The sequence below is a fragment of the Asterias amurensis genome, chromosome 7 (assembly GCF_032118995.1).
Source record: "Asterias amurensis chromosome 7, ASM3211899v1".
Lineage (NCBI taxonomy): Eukaryota > Metazoa > Echinodermata > Asteroidea > Forcipulatida > Asteriidae > Asterias > Asterias amurensis.
The window spans coordinates 16,300,157-16,327,295 of NC_092654.1; the positions used below are offsets into that span (position 1 = coordinate 16,300,157).

A 27,139-nucleotide genomic window follows, 5' to 3' on the forward strand; every position below is an offset into this window, starting at 1 on the left:
AAACATATGATAGCAGCATATTATATTTTGAATGCGTTGGTGATTTTGTGGGTGTGTGTATTTGTTAATGCTGTCGTACTTTAGAGAAAACATATATAAATAAAATACACTCCTACCCAATATTTTTGGGGGTCAATTGATAGTTCCTGTTTCTCGGTAATGTGCTTATCCTCACACATGATAAAAGTGTGATTAAGTTTACAATGTTTGACACTTTTCAAACTTGTAACCGGTCCCATTTCATCAAAAATGTTGGCTAGAGCTTTCTGCAGTTTGGCTGGTAATTTTTGCAGTGGTAAGCACAATTTTGTTGTGCTGATTACTAGCTACCAGTATAAGCAGCTCTATGAACCTAGACCCTGTGTTATCCATGAACTGTGAATATTTAGATTTATTCTGTTAAACAAAAATAGTTTGTTTTGTTGGGGTGGTGTTGGTTGTTTAACTGTTTCCTTTTTTTTTTTTAAATCCTCTTCTCCCCTCAGTCCTTTTTTGTGACAATAATTTTTCTTTAAAATGTGTTTAATTATCTGCACTTCAACCATGAAAAGTTTAGACTTTGGGAGCGCAAAGCTTGTATAGTTTATGAAAGTTAAACTAACAGTTTTGTCACGTCATATATAATGCAATCACGATTATTCATTAATTTATTCAAGAACACACGGGTTAGTCCAAAAAATGTGAGGGCTATAATAAACGTAAATTTTGCGACAAATAAACTGTTCATATTAAAACTTCCAGATGAGAAGCTCACATTGGGAGAATTGTTTTGCAAAACCTTGGGTAAATTGCTTGAAAAATGGGGCCATGTATTTGTTTTAATGCAACACTTTGGGATGGGAAAGTGTAATAGTACCCGCATACCCTACACTACGTACAGAATGGTCTATGCCAAATAAGTGTGACCTTTAGTCTGGCCCCCGCCAACTACACAGCTAATCTTCAATTTGTTTTGCCAGACGCCAGACTACCAATTTATTGACCTTTCCCTTGTTCTGCCTCGGTTCACATGTGCGTGTTTCCGTGACATCACTCTCCCATTAAAACCAGGAATATTTAGATTTATTCTCATTATGTCATCTCCGAAGCGACAGAAAATGGCATCTCTTTTGGAACAGCTCAAGCAGCAGTCGACTGTAGTGGCGGATACGGGAGATTTCGAACGTAAGTTTGGATAGTTTGTATGTGTTCAAAAGTGATGTGTCATCCTGGTGCTCGGATCCTCACATCACACCTCAGCTGCAGTAAAAATGATTCGATGTTTCAACAAATTGATGTTTTTTGAAACAGTTCACCCTGCTCAGCTGGTGACCACGCCTACCTTTGGATTGGTGGTCAAATCGCTGAACACTCAATTTATTAACAAAATTACTTTTATTTTTAAATTAAAATACACAATTTTATTAACTAACCGTGTACACGGTGTTTCGGGGGGTATCATCAACTCGGTACACATAAAGACTAGTAGGACTACCTACCACTACTGACCTTACTATATAATAAAACCTGGATGTTGCCAGAAGTCTTTTTTAAAACTTAAATTAAAAGTTTGTTTTCAGTAAATTAGTTTGTCCACAGCAGTTGCAATAACTAACCTCCCGGATCACAAAATCATTAAACTCTAACTGATCGAATCCCGGAGATCGGTAGATAAAACATGATTAAGCCAGTAAGGTGGTAAAAGTCAGACATTTTTTTCCACGATACTTTTATTATTAAACAAAATTAGCAAGTTTAGAGTTCGGCAAAAATAATTGTCGGTCAAGGAAACTGATCAGAACATTTGTTTTGACCTATGAAGCTATTATTAAAATTTTAGTTGCGATTTAACATAACCCACCTCCTGACGGCGAGTTACCTTAATTGCAACTATAGTATTTTATAAACGGTAAGAAAACCAATCACGTCCTAATCGTCTTCATTTCCTAACTGTAATTTTTATTGTTTTATTTTGAAGTAAATACTGTAATTAGGTGGAATTGCAAGCTGGCGGAATTAGCAGATTCTAAGCACCCTGCTTGTCCTAGGCCTAATGTGAAATATTAAATGGGTCTGACCGGAAAACATTTAACCGACATTGGTCATATCAAGATGCTGACAATTATTTTTTTTTTTTTTCAAGTGAATCTTAAAAGAAATGTGTGGGCACAATTAGTTGGGTTAATTCTCGTGATGGGCACTGACTTTGGGTTCAACATTGTGTGAGTCAGACCATTCTCTTTGGTCAGATGGAGGGCAATGTCTTGTGCAAACATTTCTATTTGTTTATTTATTTCCATATACTATTATTATCATTTCTAACTTTTATCCATGTTTAAATTTGAATAGTTCTACCTAGTAAACATGGTAAACAAAACTATAAGTATTTTTCTCAAAAAAAAAGTAGGTTGGGTATTACTTCCAAATGCTCTTCTCTTGGATGGAATTAGTGAAAATGAAATGCTTGACAAGTCATTTTAGTACAAGCATGTTTTAAGATCTGGATTCCTGCTCAAGACTTTTCAGAAAATAAAATGCATTGTGGAGGAATTTTTGTTATCTCCTTCATTATAGCCACACTGCATTGGCCTCATGTTAGATTATAATAAATACATTATGTTTTGTCAGTGGCAGTGCTACTTGAATCTTCGATATTAAAGAATCGAGGAATAGGGTCTCTAAGTTGTCAATACAGCGCAAGATGCAGATACTGTTAAAAATTGTTTGTATATAATGGTCTTATTTACAAGCTTTGGAAAACACTTAAAAATTGTAATTAAATAACCATCTAGTCTATAAAAGCCTTCACCATACAGACAGTCCTTGATCAAAAGTTCCTACTTTTTCCCAAGGACCGAATACCATGCCTGTACAGTAATATGTAAAAAGTAAAACCCTCTTTATGTCCTTGAAAATGTTAATCAGTTTTAACGCCCCAAAAGCTGTAAACATTGAACATCTTCTGTAAGCTTGGATCTGTGTGAGAGCGCAATGGCATTGTCAGGCAAATTGGAGTGGTGACCAGGAAGTGTTGTTCTGTTCTTTCAGTCAGGTGTGGTGTACACATACACCAGTATTGGGGTTGAATGGGCAGTTTTGTTGAATTCCTTCCGACATGGTTGTGCAGGTACCAGTATGCTGGGGATTATTTCTGCACTGTCACTGCTTTACAAAATAGTGTACACGTCTACACTCACTGTTAGCGTAGTACACACTAATGCTCATTTAGTTTGCCAAACATTTGCAAGGGCTTGATGAGTTTAAAGAAATTTCTCTGGAAACAGACTTTGTATGTGGCTCAGTTTTTTTGTTTTGTTTTTCCATTGTTTTGCAAGGGCTTAATGAGTTTCAAGAAACATGTGGCTAAGAAATGTAACTGGATCAGAAATATTTCTTACAAGAAAACAGTATCTTTTTCTGTTAACATTCACAGAACTTTTACATGAGGGGGTTTGGACTAAACTACAAAAGAGTATAATGTTTTGTCAGGTATCATATAAATTGTAAATCTTAGTTGCGTTGCCCCGATTTTCGCTGATTGAGTTTTTTCTCTAATTGAATTTTGACAGCATGTTTTTTTTCCAAATGAAATTGCATATAAAGGCCAATTACATTACTCAAATTGTATGAACTGATTAAAAACAATTTAACGTTCGAACGAAGCACGCTTACATATGAAACAAAACAAAATGTTTTTTTCTTGGTTACAAATTTAAGCCTGTTATTGTAAGAAACATTTAAGAAAAAACAGTTTTAGAATGATTAAGAAAATTAAAAACGTCAGACCCTGGTCTTTGCTGATTGTTCTGATTGGGAAGAATTACAAATAAAAACATATACCACACAATGCTGACATTTTATTCTGGCTGTGTACATGTCGGGTAGGCCTATGTACCTAACCTATGGTACACCTTGGGATGTTAATTTTCGAGCAGTCAATTTCCTGCTTTCGCATTTCGCAGCCAGTCTGCCATTCTCACCTGTGACATTTGTGGGCATGATTAGCCTAGGCATGATATTGCTGTTTATTCGCTCTTAAAAACCCTAAAGCAAGGTTCATCTAGAGACTTCCTCTGTGTGATTAGTCCCTACGTAGGATTTCCTGGGTCCAGAGAGGAATCAATAAACCAGGAAGAAATGAAAGAAATGGAGTGCGGGGAAAACTAAATTAAATTTACTGGAAGTTCGAAAGCACTGATGAAAATTTTGGATTTACCATGTGTGATAAACAGTATGGTTCGGTATGGACATTTTAAATGCTCCCAAAAATAAATACATTGACGTGGGGAATACTGTAGATGTCAAAACTTTTAATGAACAATGAATAATTTAATAAACAATTCATTGAAATGGACTTTAATTATTTCATACAAGATTCATGGAATGCAAGTGTGCATGCTGTGACTCTGCAAGTTTTATTGATTTTTGACTTTTTTGTTTGTTTAGAGTAATGTGTGTTTGAACAGGTACATAAAAAAGTACATTACATTGAAATGGACTTCAAATGGTTAAAACAAGATTCAACAAGCTCAATTATGGAATGCAAGTGTACAAGCTGTGACTCTGCAATATTTATATCTGGTTTTCTGTCCTTAGTTTTTTTGTTTGAAAAGAACCGAATGGTTTTTTTAAGAGTAATGTGTATTTGAACAGGTAGGCCTACATGTATGAACCATATTGTGCTGGTTACTTTTTGAGGTGTGCTTGGTTTCATACAATGTACTTGTCCTCTGTGGTTCGCACACTATATTGACCATGCTGAGTGCTCTACCATACCATCTGAGATGGCCTTGCAGGTGCAGTTGCAGTGAACAATTTCCCTTGTATAGCTGTACCAAAATAGTAATAATGATCATGATAAATAAAGATATTTATAAAGCGCCTATTATGCAAAAAGCGTCTAAGCTCATAAAGAAAACAATATTTTTTGTAAAATTTAATGTTAATGTTTTCTTTATGTGCTGTAGTTAAAGATGCTATGTCAGATTTTTGGCCCCAAACATTAAAAAATAGATTTTTTTGAGTGAATGGTATTTCAAAGAGTATCACCCGCTCTAACGATTTTTTTTTTAACTTTTACTTTTAAAAGTCAGGAACCTTGACAAAAATTTAAAACGTTTCTTATAAAACACATAAGAATTGGTCACGTGCCGACAAAAAAAGAAATTTTGAGCACTTTATTTCACTGCTACTATAATTGGCGAACTTTTTCGAGCAATGGCTGAAATGAAAGCTTGTAACCGTCTCGACCCCCATCAAAATACCTATTGAATTTTAAGTCAAAATTTGTGGGTCAAATCGGCCAAAAATCTGACATAGCATCTTTAAAAGGTACAACTACAAATAAGCAGAATAAGCAGCTTCAAACAAACGCATCAGTTTGTGCTAAAAGTCCCTATTTTCCATAAGCTAGTAATTCAGTCTTTACAAAACCTGTTCAGTGTAAATATTTTGTATCAAATTATAAAGGATACTGACTGGTTAAATTGTAAATAATTTCCGGTTGAATCAAGAAATAATTGTGACTATTTTTTTCTATTTATAATAATAATTAATGTCATTCTAAATATATTTTATATTAATACAATTTAAATTTGTTAATGCGCATGTGTTGCTGGGCACCTCTGGAAAACAGTGTTTTACTGAGAGGTTTCCCCAGGGTAAAGAAGAAATAAATAAATATGCCATTTTTTCTATACAAATGCAGAGATTCCCTGGCTTCATTATGAATATTCATTGCCTGCTTGACACAGACATTTCATTTTTTTTATTTTTTTTTGCAGTCATCCAGCAGTATCAGCCCACTGATGCCACCACCAATCCATCACTGCTCCTAGCTGCAGCTAAGATTGAAAAATACCATCATCTCATCGATGATGCCGTCAAGTATGGCAAAGCCAACGGAAGGTAGATACCAATCTCAATTATTAAACAGATCTGGGCGCAATTTCATATAGCTACTAAGCACAAAAATTTGCATAGCATGAAATTTCTTCCTTGATAAAAACAGGATTACCAACCGAATTTACACGTGATTATCAGGATAAGCAAACAACAGCTGAATACCAGTACCAAGCAATATGCAATGAATGGAAATTCTGTTGGTAATCCTGTTTTTATCAAGAAAGAAATTGCATGCTAAGCAAATGGAATTGGGCCCTGCATATGGGAGCCCTAGTGGATGCAATAGGAGTGCAATGTAGCAGAACATAATCACGACACTAAAATGGAAAAGCAAGGCTTGTAGGTCATAATGTTACCTATCTGTGAATACAGGCCTGTAGGCCTATGCTTCATTTTTGAAAGGGCAAGGACACCAAGGCATTTTCTGACATTTCCCCCTGCACACTCAAAACCTTTTCCACTTATTGAAAAAGAGAAAGGGTGAGCGCCCCGGTTTTCCTGGCTGGATGTTGCGCCACATCACCTTTGTCTCATAATTCAAACTTCGTCCCACTCATCCTGCAGTAAAAACCAGGCGCTTTGTATTCTTTGGAAAAAGGCGGGTTATAAATACGGTTATTCTCCTGACGATGACTAGAGCAAGCTAGTCGAAACATTGAGACCAACCCAAGAACTGACTCCACGGTAGTACAGTTAATTACGATCCTATAAGCTTAAGTAGTAGTCCCAGCCTATTTCTATACCATCCGCCCAGGTAATAGTTAATAAGTAGTCCTATTAATAAGCAGGACAGTTCTTTGAAGTCTCCCGAACACCCGAAAAATCTACTCAGCGGTAGAAGAATTAAGCAAGACAGTTCTCTAAGAACAAACTCTACCTGGCAAGTAGATACACAAATGGTGTCACCGCAAACTAAATATATATTGATACCTCACCATGCAATGCCTCAAATCCTATACAGTTAATATTATTATCTTTTCACAGCACAATGGATGAGCAGGTCACAGCCACCATGGACAAGCTTTTTGTCAACTTCGGTGTTGAGATTCTGAAGATCGTACCGGGGAGGGTCTCCACTGAGGTCGATGCTCGGTGAGTGAGTTTACAATGTATACAAGTTTAGCCAGATTTGCAGAGTTTTCTTTTGTCTAGGGCCCCAAAACAATTAATTGAGTCGTTGCTACAAAGTTGCTGAGGCTGAAGTAATATCTAATGGTAATTGCAGCAATTAAAGACAAACATAATGACATTTTCACCATTTGAAGAGCTAGAGCAGTTGTCAAAAGTGTTTTCTTTTCTGTAGCTGAAAAAGTTTTGAAGTGATGCGGACTTTTACTTTTTTTTTCACTTGACCATCAAAATATAGAGTTTCAATTTAATGCAAAGTTCATTTTTCGACTTGATCATGATGTATTATTTTCTGTTGAATTGCTTGCTTTTATTGATCCTTAAATACTGAGTTTAATTCTATGGCTTGGACATTTACAAAAGATTTTCTTTGTTCTTGTACCTACACACAATGTAAGTTTATTCCGTATTTTGAATGTAGTACTTCTTGTTTATATTGCTTGTGCGTTTAATTCCTTTGTCAAAATTTGTTTATTAGTATTTAATTCCTTGGTAAGCCCCAGCGGGTGTTTAGGCTGGATGTAAGGCACTGCACAATTTCTAATCTGAATCACTATTATTATTATCTGTGCATAATGTCTCTGTGCACAATGTCAGTAAATATTACTGGCATACATTTTAAGGAAGAACGTTTTATTTTATTTCTGACAGCCTGTCATTTGATATTGAGAAGCAGATTGAGAAGGGCAAGAAGTTGATTAAGTTGTACGAAGACCAAGGTATCGACAAGAGCCGTGTCCTGATCAAACTCAGCTCAACCTGGGAAGGAATCCAGGCAGCAAGGTAGGGTACCAGACGACTGTCACCAATGCATGGATTGCACTAAGCCTCATCGACTGTCATATTTGATGAAAAACACAACTCTCAGCTAATGATAGCCTTGCACGCATGCACATTTCATCAAATATGGTGGTCGATGACGCTTAGTGCAATATTATAGGCAGGTTCAGATTGCAATGCTGGATTTTGAGGGATTTCAAGGAGATTGCGGTTAAGGGAGGTTGTAGACAAATGAGCTTTTTATTAAAAAGAATATTTATGTTGCTGGTTGTGAACTAAGATATTGATAGAAGTCAGGCCTTGGATAACATGCAGGCCATGGAGGCAGTGACCTCTGTTGCCCTGTGGTCTTGGCCTTGGGGGGGGGGCCTTCAAAATGTTCCCATTTACTTTAAGACTTTCAAATGTAAGTGCCCTTTACAAAATTCCAACAGGCCTGCCCCTTCTAAGATGAACTTCCAGCCCTGAGATGTACTACGAGTTTGGAACAGATAATCTATGTGAAAATGTAAACAGGAGTAACGGCTTTATGATGACAGCTAACATACCCTTTCATTTTCTATTTGTCTTTTTTACATGACCTTCATTTTATTTGAATAATTTCAGGAAGTTGGAGGCTGAATATGGCATAACCTGTAACCTGACTCTGCTGTTCTCATTTGCACAGGTAAAGTAGTATATGTTTTAGAGACCGTCCTTGGTAGTACAGTAAGCCCATTGCACCCAATGCCATCATCACAATAATCTTGGTTGTGCAATTTAAAGAGTCTGTGTCCGTCCCTATGTGCTTATACAGTGAAGTGCAAAATTTAGGTGAAAAGGTGTTTTCTTATTGATATCCAAAATGGTGCACTTGGCACATTCGCTGCATACATGTAGGCCCTTTTCAAATTCACGGCTTCGGCTCCAGATTCAGGTCAGGCTAGCTTTGCCCCCGCCGTTGTTTTGCTTTGCGTATACGTCAGGGCCTCAGACGAGAGAATAGAGCCTGAAGCCAAATCCAAAGCCGTTTTTCAAAAAGGGCCATAGCTTACATGCATGACATGCATGCAAGGGGGTCAGTGAAGATGTTGTGCCTTAACAACATTTCTGGAAATGCTCCTGTACAATCTATTTACAATGCATTTTTAACCGATGCTTAATGAATCTTACTTTTGCTGAATGAAGTACTACTGTGCTCTGGTTGCAAATGTTGTGCTTTAGCCTGACACAGTTGGAGCATCTACAGACCCACTGCACTGTGCTCTGGCACAATGTGCAGATCATTCGCACGCGCTTCCGTTTTGGGGGTCAAAATGTGCACACAAGGATCACACAAGGATGGTACAAGTGTTGAAACACGTGTACCATCCTTTAAAGCATGTTTTGACTCCCAAAATTGAAGCGCTTGCATTTGGGCGGTGCGTTGTGCAATGGTTCTATGAGGCAGTTCATGCCTCCACTGTCAATGTGTTTAAGCGTCACCGTAAATTTGTCCCAGATTGGAACCTAAAATGTTCCTGTGACTTTTTTATTATTATTATTATTACAATATGCTGGTCTTTTTGCCATTTTTGTAGGCTGTTAAAACACTGATGGTCGAGCTTCCAGTGCTTGTTAAAATATATTTTTGATGTGCTATTTTATATATATCATGTATCTTTATCATTGTAAAATTGCTTGCTATATTGTTGGTTTAGTACCAATGTTTTTGTCTCTATTAAATATTGTAGTTTTGGGAGTCGATGTCCCTGTGTGCTTTACAATGTTATAGGCATTTAGGTGACGTGGTGTTTACTGGCGCATCATAATTTCTACTTGCAATTTCGCTCCCATAAAGGCGCCCGTGGGAATGGCATACAGAAGCCAAGGGGTTAATTCATAATCTTCTTGTTATAACTTGATTTAAATTCTTCTTCTGATTGTGGTAACTTTAACTGTAATTTGAAGTAATATTGTTGCTGTGACCTTTATTCATTTTAATGTGTGTAATAGCGAGTGTGTACTTTTACAGTCTTTATTATTAATATTTTATTGATCAGCACGTTAGAACAAAGTTATGTTAGAATTTGAGCTATATTAAAATGAATTAATTCTTAGAACTATAATATTATTATTTGTTAGCCTCTTTTCCATCCACTTATCATTATTTTGGCACTCTGATATCCTATTTTTATTGCAGGCTGTTGCTTGTGCCGAGGCTAATGTCACCCTCATTTCACCATTCGTGGGACGTATCATGGATTGGTACAAGGCTCACACCGGCAAGTCTGGATATGAAGCAACCGAAGACCCAGGTAAGTAAAGTGTGTTAACCTTTAGCCTCAGGATTTTCCCTACTGAAAAGAACAGTGTTGTAGATGAGTTCACACTATGCAGTCTTAGGCCGTGTCCAAAACAGCGACTTCGGCTAAGCTACGGCTAGATTGTGAACGTCTACCTGTTGTTTAACACTGGCAGACGTGCTAATATAGCTGTAGTTGTAGTCGCCATTAAGGTCGCAGCCTTAGTCTTGAGTGTTGGAAATTTTTTGTCTTTTAGTCTTTAGGTTTAAGTCCTGGGTCATGAGTTTTTGTGTTGTGAGTCTTAAGTCTTGGGTCCTGAGGCTTATACGTGAGTCAAGGGTCTAGAGTTTTTTTATTTGTGGATTTTTGAGTCTAAAGGTTTTGAGTCTTGCGTCTTTTGTCTGAGTCTATTCTTAGTCTGAGACCACTCTTGAGTTCTGCAGGCATGATAGTATTCCTGCTTAAAACTGATTTCTTATTTTTTTTTTTCGCTGACAAGTCTGAAATATGGTGATTAGTTAGTCTAAAGTTTTTCTTAGCACCACACCATGTGTACAAGTACATAGGTCAGCTCTTGTAATGAATAAAATATTCCTACTTTTTTCCAAGGACCAAATATCACGCCTAAGTCCTACACCGCTGAGAACCTGTGTTAATGTTGAAATGCAAACCACGCATTGGGGTTATGACTCCATTTCACACTCGTTTCTCCTAAAGACGAGTAGAGGGAGTATACTGTTCGAAACGTTGGACCACGCCGGCTCTCTTCAGAGCCAACACTCACACAAAATAGATTTACACATGGTTGAACCGCAAGTTACTATTTATTTTGTATAACACACCTCTTGCTTGTTCTGTATTCTGGTTGGTTGAAACACGGTCGCGTGGGGTGAACTACATAGTCTAGTGATCGCACTGCATGTTTTGAAAATAGTGCCTGGTTACAGCGCCCTCTCTTGACATGAACCGTGAACAGCAACTAAAAAACTTCCTTTCTTTTCCAAATTTCTTTTCTTATTTCACGTTTAAGACCGAGGTGTATTATAAAACACATATTAACTTGCATTATTCAGTAACTAGTGTACTTCTATTCCCCCGAGGGACTTTGAGTGACCAGAAGAGGGACCTATTTCCCTCGGCCTTTGGGGAAATGGGTCCCTCTTCTGGTTACTCAAAGTCCCTCGGGGGTATAGATGTACACTAGTTACCTCATTGCCAGTCAATATGTGTATAATAAATTCTTCTTATTTATCCACACCATGCAAAGCTTCAAACAATACTTTCTAACTAATGTTTTGTTGCTTGTGATTGTGTTTAACACCACCAGGAGTGATAAGCGTTAAAAAGATCTACAACTACTACAAGAAGTTTGGGTACAAGACTGTTGTGATGGGAGCATCATTCCGCAACATCGGTGAAATCACGGAGCTGGCTGGAGTGGATTACATAACAATCAGGTACGATACTTAGGATGTCAGGTCGCCATCAGACACACAAGGTTGGAAGGCCACTTCAAGGTGTGGGCTACCATTATTTTACTCCAGAGGCTGTTGTCACCTCATAGGGCTGACACAGGGTTACCCCTTTAACAGTCCATACAGATGTAGGCTTGGGTATCATCAGTCCGAAGCCTGGCCGATAGAGCAGAAAGCACTACCTCCCCAATTTTAAGAACATATAGCAAGTGTAATGACCGGGATTCGAACCCACACTCTGCTGATCAAACACCTGAGCTTGAATCCGGTGCTCTTAATCGCTCAACCATGACACGCCACAAATGCTTTTTGTTAAGTAGCCAATCGGGCTTAATAAACTCTGGGTTAAACCTGCCCCCAGTAAGTTTTAGTAGCCCTGATTTTAAACATGTACATGTATTGTCATCAATGTATCGTTCTGGTGTATTAATTATAGGTAGCAATCACAGCCAGGATAAATTAACAGGCAAACAAAGTAACACTCAAACACTCAAAAATCTCTTGTAAATTTGACCTTGTTGTGACTAATTGAGTTGTTTTATGACTGGTTTCTCTACAGTCCCAAGTTGCTGGAAGAACTGAAGGTTACCAACGCTCCATTAACGCGCAAGTTGTCTGTTGAAGAAGGTAACAAAAACTTTCTTAGAATTTTCCCTAATCAACATCTTTACAGTTTAATTTTTTTTAAATTTATTTGAATACTACTATATATGATCAGACCTAGGGTCTTGCATTCCATATGTCACTCGTTGAAAATGTGTCTATTCAATTTAAAAAAAACTTTAAATGATTTTGGCTGGTACCCTGTTTCTGTTTGGCATTACTTTTCAGTGCTTGGCAAGATATAAGAACTGTTTTTACTTGTAAGTGTACTGTTGGGCCTGCTTGGCTGCCAGTGCAGTGGATAAATAAACCAGAAAAATAATTATAAATTTGTGCTTTCTGGAAGTTTCAGGTTTTATGAAATTGGGCCCTGATGCAATCACGATGAAAAAAACATACAAACTTTTAACTGTGGGTTTTCTTAGAAAGAAACTATATATAAATAGTAAACTTGTGGGTACAACTATGTGTAAATCTGTTAGGGTGAGTGTTGGCTCTGAAAAGAGAAAAGAGCCGATTGGGAGACCCAACAAGCTCTTTTCAGAGCCAACACTCACCTTAAGAGATTTCGCATGGTTTGTACCCGCAAGTTTACTATTTAATATAGTTTCTTATGTCTCCACACCATGCAAAGCTTCAAACAATACTTATGTGTTTTCTTATTCATTATCAGCGCAAAAACTTGACTTGGAGAAGATTTCCCTGAAGGAGCAGCAGTTTCGTTACCTCCACAATGAGGACAGGATGGCTGTGGAAAAACTCTCAGACGGAATCCGCAATTTTGCGGCCGACGCCATCAAGCTGGAGAACATGCTGAAGGAGAAGCTTGCTTAGGTCTGGCCAATTCCAGAGGGTGAAGTGCATTCAGTCCACCAATCAATGAGTAGTCTTTAGTTTGAATTCCAGGGCTCTAATTTCAAGGGATTTTTTAAAAGGTACGATACATCGGTAGACAAATATGGCTGAGGGTTTTTGCAAAACACTGCCAAGGCTGCTGTACACACAATACCCAGTTTGTATTTGGATTCGCCAAATCAGAGTAGGCCTACGTGCAACAGTTAGTGTCAAAACTTAGAGAAATTGTCACCATGGTCACTTGTTTGGTTGTACTGTAAAAATTAGATGAGCAGACCTTTTTTGTGCCAAGATGACCATAGTAAATTAATCATCATGCTAAAGAGATCTCTATTTGGGGGGTTGGCTGGTGGTTGTAAAACAGCCTTGCTTTTTTTTAAACGCATGGTCACCTGATCATGTCTTGTTCTGACTGATGTGACTGTTCTAACAAAGGCTAAAAGCTATGTTCCTATTTGACTTTTTACCCCACTGCCATGCGGAAAGTTAACATGACTGGCTTCGTTCCCACCTAGACTTTTATTCCCGAGAGGTTTGAATAGTTTTACATTGCGAAGCTGTTCCCATTGGACTTTTCAGGGGCCCTGTTTAGTTGCCATGGCTGCGTGGAAGCCTTCCGCACCCTCTTTCTGTCTGTTAGTTTTAACTAGGGGTTGCAGTAAGTTGAAAGGGAGGTCATATTACCATTCGTCCACATTTGTCATTCTACAGAAAACCTGCGGTACTTTAAAGAAAAATGGGAACAGGGCTTTAGACAGACTTAACCAAAGATGGTTCAAACCTCTGGTGCTCTTTACTAGACTTGTGTTGAATAATGTGGTACTATTTTTTGGTGATGATTCCCTATTAATCATGATAAATATGATAAATAGTGTGCTCCCCCCCAAAAAAAAAAATAAAAATGTAAAAAAAAAAAAAATAAAAACAATATCTTAACAGAAATGTACCCATACTACGACACACTGTTTCACTCTAGTACAGAAGTATCCCCTAGAAGCCTCTAAATAGTTCCTGGGATTCCCATAACACAATTGTGGGAAGGGGGAGGTTGTACACAATGCCCGTATCCAGCACCAAATTTGTCAATTATCAAACACTACTCAGTCTTTAAAGACTGTGGACACTATTGGTAATTGTCAACGACTAGTCTTCACAGTTGGGGTATCTCAACATATGCATAAAATAACAAATCTGTGAAAACTTGAGCTCAATCGGTCGTCCAAGTAGCGAGATAACTATGAAAGAAAAAACACCCTTGTCACTCGAAGTTGTGTGCTTGCTGATGCTTGATTTCGAGACCTCAAAATCAAAATCGTCGAAAATTACTTCTCTCTCGACAACTATGTCACTTCAGAGGGAGCTATTTCTCACAATGTTTTATACTATCAACCACTCCCCATTACTCGTAATCAAGAAAGGTTTTATGATGATAATTATTTTGAGAAATTACCAATAGTGTCCACTGCCTTTAAGAGATGTTGCGGTACCTGCTGCCAAAACATAGGATTTTTGAACTGCCTCTAGCTGCCGGGCAACCTCGGTAGTCTAGTTGGTAAGACACTGCTCTAGAATTGCAAGGGTCGTGGGTTCGAATCCCACCTGAGTAACATGCCTGTGATATTTTTTCACAGGACTCGGGGGGGAAAGTACTGAGTGAGTATACAGTGCTAACACACATCGGTGTATGGGTAAAAACCAATTAATATACATGTACTCAGTCCAGTTTTGAACGAAATTTTGTGATTTTATTGAAAAGATGTATTTCATTTATTAAGAGTATGGATAAATAATGATGGAAATAATGTTAGTTTTATAAACATGTATGCAGAGAGTATCCTGATTTGTCTGACAGTCTCGATTTCCATACAGTACTACAAACTGTAGCCGTTTGAAATGTGTTTCGGTAATTTTGATTTGGAAAGATAAAACCCTGTTATATTCTTCATAATTGTACGACTTAAAAGTGTATTTAAATTTTATATGGTCATAAAGGAAGCATTTTTTCGTTGTAGAATAAAGTATTTACTTGGATTTATTTTTATATACTTTATTAAAAGCCTGTTCTTCCAATAAAATTAAAAGTGAAATTGGCAAAATGTATCTCAACAGTGTTTTTTTTTGTCATTTCAGTTTGTGTTATTGGTCAATTGATTCCAAGCCAAATCTGTTATGACTTTACTCTTCAATATCTACTCCCTGAATAACAAATAACCATTCATTACAGAATTTATTTCCTAAAATACCATAGCAAGTCAATTACTGAAAGCCAGGTTCCTTTAAAAAATAAAAATGTGTGACGTCACCTAATTAGTATGCATGACTTTAGTATCTAATTTTTTTACTCGGCCTAGTTATTTCGGTGATCATCAAATAGTAAAAGTCTAAACTTTCTAAAATAAATTAGTTTTATCACGAACAACTATTTGGGTATTTTGTAGCTCACAAACTATTTTTTTTTCTCAAGATACGACCAATCATATGCAACAACGGATGACGCCATCTTATAGTCTTATAGTAGTGACCCGGATGCACACATGTTGGCATTCAGACAACAATCACACGTGCGTGCAGTTTACAGGAGAAAGCCTGGGCGACTATAATTCGCGCCTATTGCCGCCCCTGGATCTATGCTTCAAATGTTCTTCTTATTTATGATGGCATTATAAAAAGGTAAGAGTGACAACATAATTATGACAAAGAGGAATTAAATGCGGTAAAGTTCAGCATTTTGGGGAACCCTGTGTTTCAACCAGAGGGTCAGTTTCTTGGTTGGAGCTGCTTAAAGTCAGTGGACACTATTGGTAATTGTCAAAGACTAGCCTTCACAGTTGGTGTATCTCAACATGTATAAATTAACAAACCGGTGAACATTTGAGCTCAATCGGTCATCGAACTTGCGAGATAATGAAAGGAAAAAACACCCTTGTCATACAAAGTTGTGTGCGTTTAGGTGGTTGATTTCGAGACCTCAAGTTCTAAATCTGAGGTCTCGAAATCAAATTCGTGGAAAATTACTTCTTTCTCGAAAACTATGGCACTTCAAATCAGAAGGAGCCGTTTCTCACAATGGTTTATACCATCTACCTCTCCCCATTACTCGTCACCATTAGAGGTTTTATGCTAATAATTATTTTGAGTAATTACCAATAGTGTCCACTGGCACTGCCTTTAAGCAAACTATGCCGCTTAACATTTTTATGTTTAAAAGCATGGGCAGAATACCAGTCGTAGATGATATGGTGGTGTTTTATAGCTGGTAGGCCTACTCTTTATTATTATTATTTTTTTTAAAGCGGTTTTATAGAATGCATCAGTGTGTTTCCCAGCTAGGCCTACTCTAGCTCCATGGGCCTACCATGCCCAAGGTTCCCCTGTGGTCCCACCATGTTCTTCTCGTACAGAAGTAGGCATGTTATATAACCACACCCTTCTAAAACTCTTCCAACAAATTCCTGGGATTCCAAGCTCACAGTGAAGACACAACGGTAGCGTTTGGGGGGGGGGGGACACCACGCCCACTGATATCGACCCCCGTTGTAGCTACACTTTTGAGAAGGCGATGGACTGACCATTGACTGACAAAAACACAATTTGATAAGCATACTTGTCACTTGGCTCAACTTCTGTACTTTGTACCAAAATGTGCACATAACATTTTGCTTTGATCAGTGATGGTGGTGTCTTTCCCTGCTTGGATGCCCTGCTTCAAATCCATAAGAGTTCCGCCGGGAATTTTTGTCCCCATCTCACAGAACAAAGCTGTTGCGAGTCTAATAATAAAATGAAAAAAAATCTGCTACATGTTCACTTATAAAAAAAATACTCGCTACTAAATTTCCAAAAACAAGACCCTCAAAAAATGTATTTCCAAACCACAAGACTCGGCAAATGGTTCTTCAAAAAAAAAGTATTGCTAGAAATGTATTCCAAAAGACAGACTTTAAAACAAAACTAGCAAAAAGTACATTTATATAAAGCGTCCATTTCAGACAAAAAAAATTAATACAAAAATCAAAAACAGTACATAACTTTCAAACATTGTTATGACTTTTCAGATATGACTTTATTCCAAATGAGATATTATACCTAGGGCCCAATTTCATAAAGCTGCTGAAGAAAAAAAAATTAAAAAATTGTTGCTTTGTAAAATCAGATTAACAGCTAAGACTCCACTCATTTGTTATGCTAAGTAAACAACAGCTAAATATAAGTCACAAGCTATGTACATGGCATGAGTTTTTGCCAGTAACATGTGTAAAATAAGCAAGCTATTTTCGTGCTTATTGGGCCTAGGTCATAACAGAGAAAGGTCATTATATATGAGGGATACGACTTTTATTTTTCAAATATCGAGTAATAAACCAAAAGGGAGCAACCTTTTTTATTAATTTTCACCATTAACAACTTAATATTTTTCTAATTCAAGTTTAATCGAGATGTTATATTTATTATTTTTTACAAAGAGATAGTCTTGATTGGCATCATTGTGTTTTTGTATTATGGTCACCGATAGATGGCGCTATTCATTTGGACTGTTTTGGAGGACTGGATGGACAAGTCGACAAACTTGGCAGATGTTTGTGTTATACAGACATCTCTTCTCTCCAGTAATTCGTGCTGCTACATCGGCAACTACGTAATAACATAATGAACGTCGCCAATCAAGACTACCAAGAGACTGATGGTGAGATATATTTTGAGTCTTAAAGGCACTGTACACTATTGGTTATTACTCAAAATAACTGTTTTGAATTCATAAAAACTTGTTTGGTACGAGAAATGGAGAGCTGTGTAAAGTAAAAAAAACAAAAAAACTAAAAACTTTGAGAACATTATGAGAAACGGGAGCGGGCTTCCTTTGAAGAAGAGCTTATTTCTTAACACTTAAGCCTTTGTCTGCATCTGAAAGCACACAAAGTTGTGTAATTAGGGAGCGTTTTCTTTCAATTGAAGCTTGATCAAATTGGGCCCAACTTGTCACAGGTTTGTTATTGTATGTATGTGTATTGTATATAAACAAAGTGAGAATACAGCTTGGTCTTTGACAGTTACCAAAGGTGTCCAGTGCTTTTAACAACATACAAATGTGTAACTTTGCAAATGTGTAACTTTGCGACTGGACTAACGTTTATAACATATACCCAAAATGTAGGCCTACGTCATAAAATGAATTGTTTTGTTTCCCTGACAAAATAGTTCAAGTCCAACATGTTTAATAAACAAAAGGCCGAGATATGAACTCATGCTCCTAGATCTGTTTGGTCAACATGAGTTGAATGCATTCAACTAAATTGTTAGGTTAAAAAAAATACACAATTTTCTGTTACTTTTGAGTGAACTTACCTCTATTTTGTATATGGGCGGCCTTCCGTATCAAACAGTACTGTTTATCAACGGGTTTGCACAAAATCTGCCTTACAGAAACATTTAAAGGCAGTGGACACTATTGGTAATTACTCAAAATAATAATCAGCATAAAACCTCACTTGGTAACGAGTAATGGGGAGAGGTTGATAGTATAAAACATTGTGAGAAACGGCTCCCTCTGAAGTGACGTAGTTTGCGAGAAAGAAGTAATTTTCCACGAATTTAATTTCGAGACCTCAAGTTTAGAACTTGAGGTCTCGAAATCAAGCATCTCAACGCACACAACTTCGTGTGACAAGGGTGTTTTTTTCTTTCATAGTTATCGTGCAACTCCGACGACCAATCAAGCTCAAATTTTCACAGGTTGGTTATTTTATGCATATGTTGAGACACATCAAGTGAGGAGACTGGTCTTTGACAGTTACCAATAGTGCCCACTGGCTTTAAAGCCAATGTATTCCTTTGGTTTTTTGAACCGTTCGATTTTTAAAATCCTATATAAAATAATGTAGTTGTATACAAATTGACCAGTTAAAATGTCATTTCAAAATGTGGTCGCATTTTGACGGTATCGCCGAAACTCCGGAGCGAATATTATATTCACGCAGGAATAATAATCTTTAGGATTAATCGAAACATTACCATGGTAACTCTTCTCAGTTTCAGACATAAGGACGTTCCGGATGTTTGCTTAACGTAACCACAAGAAATGTTTCTCAAAATGTACTACCTTATAATACCACGAATCGCATTATATTGGCCATTAGTTAGTCATTGGACCTAAACAGAACTTGGTCACAGCCGCGAAAACGCATATCCCTGGTCATAAGCGAGCAGGCTGCATGCTTCATTTTTGTAAGGGCAATAACCAGGGGGCATGGAGGCAATCTCATTCGTTGCTTGCGTTAAGCAAGTTTGGAAAAAGGAAAAAAAAAACAGCACTGCGAGATCGACCACCCTTGTAAATGAGATTGGAATGTACCATACACAAAATAAAAATATTGATCTCCCACACTAACACAAAGAGTTGACTCACAAAATGGCGGATACACGTGAAATTCGCGTTGTGCATGGGGTTATGTATACAGATTACAGCTATATTAAGGCATGCAGTGTTGACCATCATTACGTAATAAGTTAGATGGAGGCATCTTCTCCTCCTCAACATGTCAAAAATAATTATATACCCATCTTATTAACCAATCGGAGGCTGAGGGTTCTGCACACACCAAAAACCTCTGGCTCAGCGTTGACCCGCTTCCCGCCGGGTCCCCAGAAGTGGGTCAAAATGATGCAGACTCCGAGTCAAAATGACCTGGAGTTAAAAACACTTTTTGAAACATTTTTCTTTAGGCTGACCCGGTTTAGGATTTTGAATTCGGATTAATTTCCAACCCAGTGGTTTTTAGAGTGCCGCAAAGTGCACGTGCAGGTGTTCCATGCGAACAACCCAAGGTTAAACTGTATACACGTTTTACACTAAGAGCCTATACACGTAGATGAAGTCCACATAGCGTCATCGACTGCCATATTTGATGACAAACGCGTGCACGTTTCATCAAATATAGTGGTCAATGACGTCATGTACAATCCATCCATAAGCGCAAATTATGACTATTTCTACCACACAGAGATACCAAAACTGTTTTGCCCGGGTCTTTGCAGCTTTCTACTTTTTGTACTTCCTACTGAAAACTTTGACTGCGTCATCGTCTGATACGATAACCTTTCCCCCAGGAGCAATATCAACGTCATACGGCTCTCTTAGATTCTTTGCCACACATGCTTCGTACTTGCCATGACTGTTAAACATATGGACGGATTTCTCGCCTCCTCTTTCCTTGTGAACCACATAAATATTATTGTCATTGTCGCAAGCAACACCTCTTGGTTTTAACTTCTCTCCAAGTCCGAATGTGTCCACTTGGAATACGAACCGACCGTCGTGGTTCATAACTCGCACCTTTTGCTTGCGTGGACAGCTCACCACTAGAAGGTCAGTGGACGTGGTTGCAATATGACCGGGTCCTACGGCAGGCACTGTCTTGATTAGTTTACCGTCGATGTAGTGAATAGTGACCAAGTTGCGTTTGCAATCACCGACAACGATGCGGCTTCTTCTGTCGACAGTCACACAACTAAGCTCGACATCAGATGGGAGTGTTTTCTCGTTTGCCATGAGCGTCGAGAAGCGATAAAGAAACTTCCCGTTCGGATCGTAGACTTTAACAAAGTGAGATTTGTCTATGACGACAAAACGACCATCGAGAAGACAGGCGACATCTTGGGGCATCGATATCTTCCCATCTTCTCGCTTGTCTGAGTTGAGGACACACGTGAAAGTGTTACCGTTGTTGAAAACCTGAACGCGATCGTTTCCCCAGTCAGCAACTACCGTGTCGCCATCCAGAGATGCCGCCACTCCTCTGCACCAGTCAAACTGCCCTTCTCCAGCTCCCCTGTCCCCAAGAGTTGTTTCAAGCTCCCAGACAGGTACTTCCTCCTCCTTAGTGTCCTTGGACTCTTGGACACGGTCGACTTCTTCCTCCTCTACTTGCTCTTCCTCTCTTCCTTCTTCGGTCTCTTCCGTGAGATCAACGACCGTAAGATCATGATGAGGAAGCTCGGGTTGTTTTTTATACAGTGATTTGAGTCTCTCACATACAATTGGCTCCAAGATCAGGACATGAAAGTCGTTGCCATTGTCCATCAAGCTTTCCGTTAGGTCAAACGCAGTCCAGAACTGCTCCAGTATATTCTCTACGTTGTCTACATGTGTCTTGAGTGTGCCTTGCCGCTGTGTTTCAATCACGTCAATTTTAGTCAGAAATTCATTTTTCCTGTCGTTTAAAGCGTCTATCTCATCCTTGAAAGCTTGCTCTACTTCTTTTCTTAAACTTTGCGTACTTTCCCTCAGATCCGATTTCATTGTGTCCAAAATCTCCCAGGCACCTTTAAATTTGGCCTCTGTCTGTCTTGAAATAGTCATGAGTTTCTCAACTGACCGCCTGCATATTACCGCCCCTTCCAGCAAAGAGCACTTTCTGTGTGTCCCAGTTGAATGATCCAAATCGGCACAATCCTTGCACATTGGTGTCTTACATGTTCCACAGTATAGAGTTACTGGTTCGCCGTTGTGCTGATGGCATAACTTTTCCTCAATTAACGTTTTCCCGTTCTGTTTTCTCCATTCCTCGATGCCAACTACTTTATGATTTCGCAAAACTTTTAAACTTTCATGAGATGAAAAGCACGACTCGCACAGAAAGTCCTGACAATTTGCACACCAAGATGAGGCTGGCTTTTCGTGATTACATGAAGTGCACTGCACATCATTGTGTTTTTCTGCTGTATCCGTCGGGGAACCACCTTGCAGGAACGACACCAGTGAATTATCAGGGAGTGCCCCAATATCAACAGTTTTAATAGGCGCAGAAGTTTGGTCTTTGCATTGCGGGCACCGAATACTTCCGCTCTTTTCATTTTCCACTGCATATTTCACCAGACAGCTTTTGCAGAATGTATGCAAGCACGGCAGAATCTTCGGTACGGTCAAGTCTTTCTGACAGAGAAAGCACAAAGTCAACTCTTCTGGATCCCGCTCGAATTCAACACCAACGTCCGACATCTTTGAGTTCTGGCGAACAAGTAACTGAATTTTTCCTCGTACATTCTCGATGACGGTATCCTTTACTGGTTTTGCGGCCATGTTGTTAATTAATAGAGTTAAGCTGAGTTAAGCTGTTTGCCAACTCTTTTCGCGGCGAGTTTCGTAAGAAGTTACCCTTGTTAAGTGTACCGCCTGCAACAACCCAATAAATGGATTACTGGGCGGTGCTGTTTAGTTATCCCCACGCGGAAAACTCACCCTTTGTTGGAGATCGAAATGAAAGTCGATAAACCGCGACGAGTTTAATTGATGTTTCACTGACCGTTTTTGTATGCATTGTCGAAGTAACTCGAGAAGAAAGAACTTCAAACTCCGTCTATTGTGAGAGCATGGATTTTCTTCAAATCCTACTGATGGATTTTCTTCTTCCCTGGTGAGAGCTATAGTCTCCCATGGGCATGGGCATGGGCGTCGGAGTGTATCACAAATACCATTAGAGCAATGACAATATTGAGAAGATGTTCAACAAACGAGTTTCGCTCTTCTGATTGTTTGGTAACGTCTTAATAACTTGATGACTTTGCTTCATTTCACTGACTCACTGACTCTTGTACTTGATGCATCGATGACGCAAAATCACCATTTACATAATAATGTGTAAACACACTTTACCGTGCCAGTGTAGCTTCCGAATGACGTGTCTGAACCGAAGATGACTTGCCTAAAAAAGAAAATTGGAGATTTTTAAAAGATAAAATGAGAACTTCTTTGCAAAAAGTTTGTGTGTGTGTATACATTTGAAGGTTGACGGTTTTGTTTGCGCTTATGGGCTAGTCAAGTCTATAGCTAGTCACACTTAAATTTTGGCGGCGTCCCCTCTAGAAACTATACAGAAATCCAAATCCCGAATTATACGAGGTACGAAGGAGATATGAAGTGTCGTGTAAGAAGGTACGAAGCATCTTTAAAGACACTGGACACTATTGGTAATTGTCAAAGACATAGTCTTCACAGTTGGTGTATCTCAACATATGTATATAGTAACAAACCTGTGAAAATTTGAGCTCAATTAGTAGTTAAAGTTGGGAGATATTAATGAAAGAAAAAACACCCTTGTCGCACCATGGTCACACAAAGTTGTGTGCTTTCAGATGGATGATTTCGTGACCTCAAATTAGTGGAAAATTACTTCTTTCTCGAAAACTACGTCATTTCAGAGGGAGCTGTTTCTCACAATGTTTTATACGATCAACCTCTCCCCATTTCTCGTAATCACGAAAGGTTTTATGATAGTAATTATTTTGAGTAATTACCAATAGTGTCCACCGCCTTTAAGGTATAATACGAAGTGTACAAGGTACGAAGTGTCAAAAGTCACTTCGTGTCTGTACCTTACAAAAGGTACCAAGTTTTCTGACACCAGGATATAAATACAACAAATAATTTCATGCTGGTGAAATCTACCATTTGATATTATTTGCGATTCGGGACTAATCGGTAGAACATATCAACTAAGAAGCCTCATATAAGGCCAAATATTTGTTTCCTTCAAAATAGCCGGCGGACACATTTTCAAGACAACTGGCTTGGCTACTTTTTAAACGTCTTATTTTGTAAGTCAGAGATCATTTAAATGTACGCCCCTTAAAATGTACCCGTTGTATTTGGTCTGGGCCTTGGGCCGTAGAAGGTTATAACTCTCAGATGTCTAAATACGTAATTTTAATATGGAGGTTACATAAACGCTGTTTTTGTTATAAGTCTGGTCACAAAACTATGGTGGCCCTGAAGGGACATCGCATATCGCAAACGTGTGCGCATACGTATGCAATGTCGTAAAACAATTCGCAAATATGTGCGCACACGAATGCAATGTCGTAAAACAATTCGCGAATATGTGCGCACACGTATGCAATGTCGTGAAACAATTCGCGAATATGTGCGCACACGTATGCAATGTCGTGAAACAAATCGCGAATATGTGCGCACACGTATGCAATTTCGTGAACCAAATCGTGAATATGTGCGCACACGAGTGCGATTTGTTTTGCAATGTCGTGAATTTTATTGCATACCATGTTGCATACCTTTGAATAAAATGTCTAATGATCTGGGGGGTTTCTTTCCAACAGTGAGATAAGCGGTAGTCATTGCAGCAGTAGTCTTTGTTGTGAGGCAAGCGAGTCGTGTGGTCGTCCTTGGCCTGGTGCCAAGTTCCTGGGTATACACATGCTTTACAGAGGGAGCCTGCTGTAGCGCCACAGTACTCCCTAGATCGGTAACAAATTATCCACAACTATGACATCATCCTAATGGTATGCAACATGGTATGCAATAAAATTCACGACATTGCAAAACAAATCGCACTCGTGTGCGCACATATTCACGATTTGGTTCACGACATTGCATACGTGTGCGCACATATTCGCGATTTGTTTCACGACATTGCATACGTGTGCGCACATATTCGCGAATTGTTTCACGACATTGCATACGTGTGCGCACATATTCGCGAATTGTTTCACGATATTGTATACGTGTGCGCATATATTCGCGATTTGTTTCACGACATTGCATACGTGTGCGCACACGTTTGCGTTATGCGATGTCCCTTCGGGGCCACCATACAAAACAGTTTTTACTGTCGTAAAGTCAAGTGACAAGGAAACATGACAAAACTGACTTAGGCTCAGAGGATGACGGCTCTTGTTTATAACAACACTTTGAAACGCTGTTTTTGTTATAAGTCTGGTCAACAAAACAGTTTTTACTGTCGTAAAGTCAAGTGACAAGGAAACATGACAAAACTGACTTAGGCTCAGAGGATGAGGGCTATTATTATAACAACACTTGAAACAGCACTATAATTGTAATGACTGTGTCACCATTAATATGATAACTTGAAGGTTACAAAAACGCAAATATTTTAAATCATGTTTTTATTCTCTTATTTTGCTGATATATTGCTAAATTTTTACTATTTTTGGCAGCCATCATGGATTATCTTGTTCATCAGTTTTTTTTTTCACTGTTAACATCCCAGTTGTGTTTAAGGACCCTCAAAGGCGGCACACAAAAACATTGGTGTCGGTGACGGCTTTGGGGAGGGCGGTGTGCACGGGATTCCCCATACTCGATGATAGTTTTTTATACTTTTGTTTTAACCTTGACAGCCCCCTGTCAAACTTGTAATAACTGTGTATGTCTATAGGTTTAAAATAAAGAATAAAACCTTACTACATCATTTCCACCAAAACAAAGTTTCAAATCCTACAAGCTCATTTTAATGTAGTAAAAATGACAGAACCCCTGTCTAACTTGTAATAACTGTGTATGTCGATAGGTTTAAAATAAAAGTAAAACCTTACTACATCATTTCCACCAAAACAAAGTTTCAAATCCTACAAACTCATTTTAATGAAGTAAAAATGACAGAACTGTATGCTGGTAATTTATTAAATAAGATAATACCACGATAGCTTAAGGTGAATCGTAATGCCTTACCTGAGATGAGTCAGTCACATGGTCACATCATCCTCAATGGCCACACCAAGGGGGAAGCTTTTGACGGCAGCACTTATATTGTTTCTGAGGTCACGTATTGTTGTCAGGTACTTTGTGTATACATCCATGGTATCTGCATCCATGCTCTATATGGTATCAGGGGTGCAGAGTCTACACACACAAAATACTTGCTGCATGCTAACATATGCCCTATTCAATGCACTAGTTCATGTTCGAGTTACTTCTTCCATACTTTTGTAGACACCTTACTATATGAATAGCCAGTTAAATTTTGAACTGATTGCAACCAATTTCAACTTCAGTTTTCAGTTTTGCTTGCTCTATAATTTTGCTCTATAGCTCTCATACATCATCCACGGTTGAAAGGCGAGTGCTATTTATAAACCGAGCACCAATAATAGTTAAGGCATGTGTAACTTCACACTACCTGTGTGGCCAACCTACTGTGTGGTGATTAACAATAGGTTGGTTTATTCGTCTATTTGCATATAGTTGCTGCGCGATAATGCGTCTACAGCAAACAACGTCGGTTTCTTTGTTAGATGAATACCCTATATGGGATCATAGTTCAATCTCCAACCTTGAATATTTACCTGCACCATTGTAACCCTTTTAGAGCCGCGAACACAAAGTTTTCACGAGTGCTTGCCTGGCCGCGCATGTTTAAAGGAACTTTAAAATATTAGTTTACGTAATTTCATTTATTCTGGATTTCTATGCAAAAAAACCTTGTGAAATGGAGAGCAGCGCTAGCATAACTACAGTCTTGATTCGCGACGTTCATTTGGTTTGGTTAACCATAACGCAGTTGCCGATATCGCAAGACGAATATGCCTTGTTAGGTACGCAACACAAATTACTGGAGACGTTTCAGTATATTATTACACAAAAGCCAGATTTGTAGACTTGCCCAATCCTTCCGAGTCAGCCTCCCAAAAACAGTCGATGTAGCGCTCTTCAATAAAAGTCTATTTTACTAGCCTGAACATCTGACGTCACCATTTGATCTATAACTAGGCGTCAACTCCTGTCCATTACCACACTTTTGACTCAACATTCATTTGACATTGGAGATTCGCAGTTTGATCCTACGTGCGTGATACATCCATGTACATCATAATAGTCAAACAAAATATGACTATTATCAAACTGCGAATCTCCAATGTCAATTGAATGTTGCATACAATTGCATAAATTATGCAGACGACCGAAAGTGCAGCTGTCAAACATCACCCCGGACCAATCAAAACAAAGATGTGGAAATTTTGCGTCACTTATGCACCGTGTATCCAATGAAATCACTTGTCGATGTAAAACAAACACCTGTCTTCGTCCCCTTGCGGATAAAGACAGGAGACCAGTCTATGGTTTCACACGCATCCTGAAGACAGTGGATTCTATTGGTAATTTTCAAAGGTGTGCGTGAAAGGGAAAAGAGAAACGTCTTGCACCAAGACTACTGTTTTGGCCGTAGTAAAGACTCTTCAGGATTGAAGTCGCTTGATCACATTTCTAGTGGCACAAACTACCGGACGAGCTGCCCAATTCTAAAGATTTTGGAGCCTCAACTGCTCCGTTGATTATTCTCTACCTTCCTGATCAACACATCCACTATAGCTGTTGACTCAGAGTTTCTTCTTAATGTGACT

General features: G+C 38.5%; 2 protein-coding genes across 3 annotated transcripts; one reads left to right on the top strand and one right to left on the bottom strand.

The window, feature by feature from the left end:
- Positions 1–982: 982 nt before the first annotated feature.
- Positions 983–15,014, top strand: LOC139939457 (transaldolase-like). The gene is made up of 9 exons (XM_071935387.1): positions 983–1,164; positions 5,763–5,886; positions 6,868–6,975; positions 7,663–7,794; positions 8,398–8,458; positions 9,953–10,067; positions 11,383–11,512; positions 12,090–12,157; positions 12,807–15,014. The coding sequence occupies exons 1-9, from the start codon at positions 1,074–1,076 to the stop codon at positions 12,965–12,967; spliced, it is 990 nt and encodes a 329-aa protein (XP_071791488.1). The 5' UTR covers positions 983–1,073; the 3' UTR covers positions 12,968–15,014.
- On the bottom strand, positions 13,413–25,853 carry LOC139939456 (uncharacterized). Of its 2 annotated transcripts, XR_011786312.1 has the most exons (3): positions 25,470–25,853; positions 18,633–22,686; positions 13,413–18,590 (listed from the first exon to the last, which is right to left on the bottom strand). XR_011786312.1 is itself a non-coding variant. In XM_071935386.1 (2 exons), exon 2 carries the CDS (start codon positions 22,062–22,064, stop codon positions 20,025–20,027), a length of 2,040 nt encoding a protein of 679 aa, XP_071791487.1. In that variant the 5' UTR covers positions 22,065–22,686; positions 25,470–25,853; the 3' UTR covers positions 13,413–20,024. The 2 variants fall into 2 exon arrangements, 1 of the variants encoding a protein (XP_071791487.1); XM_071935386.1 differs by having other exon boundaries at positions 13,413–22,686.
- Positions 25,854–27,139: the final 1,286 nt, after the last annotated feature.

Excerpts from the sequence above, each read along its gene's own strand:
- LOC139939457 (XM_071935387.1), top strand. The coding sequence starts at position 1,074 with ATGTCATCTCCGAAGCGACAGAAAATGGCATCTCTTTTGGAACAGCTC. Across the intron at positions 7,795-8,397 it reads GAAGGAATCCAGGCAGCAAG|GAAGTTGGAGGCTGAATATG; the intron begins GTAGGGTACCAG and ends GAATAATTTCAG. Across the intron at positions 8,459-9,952 it reads TGCTGTTCTCATTTGCACAG|GCTGTTGCTTGTGCCGAGGC; the intron begins GTAAAGTAGTAT and ends TTTTTATTGCAG.
- LOC139939456 (XM_071935386.1), bottom strand. The coding sequence starts at position 22,064 with ATGGCCGCAAAACCAGTAAAGGATACCGTCATCGAGAATGTACGAGGA.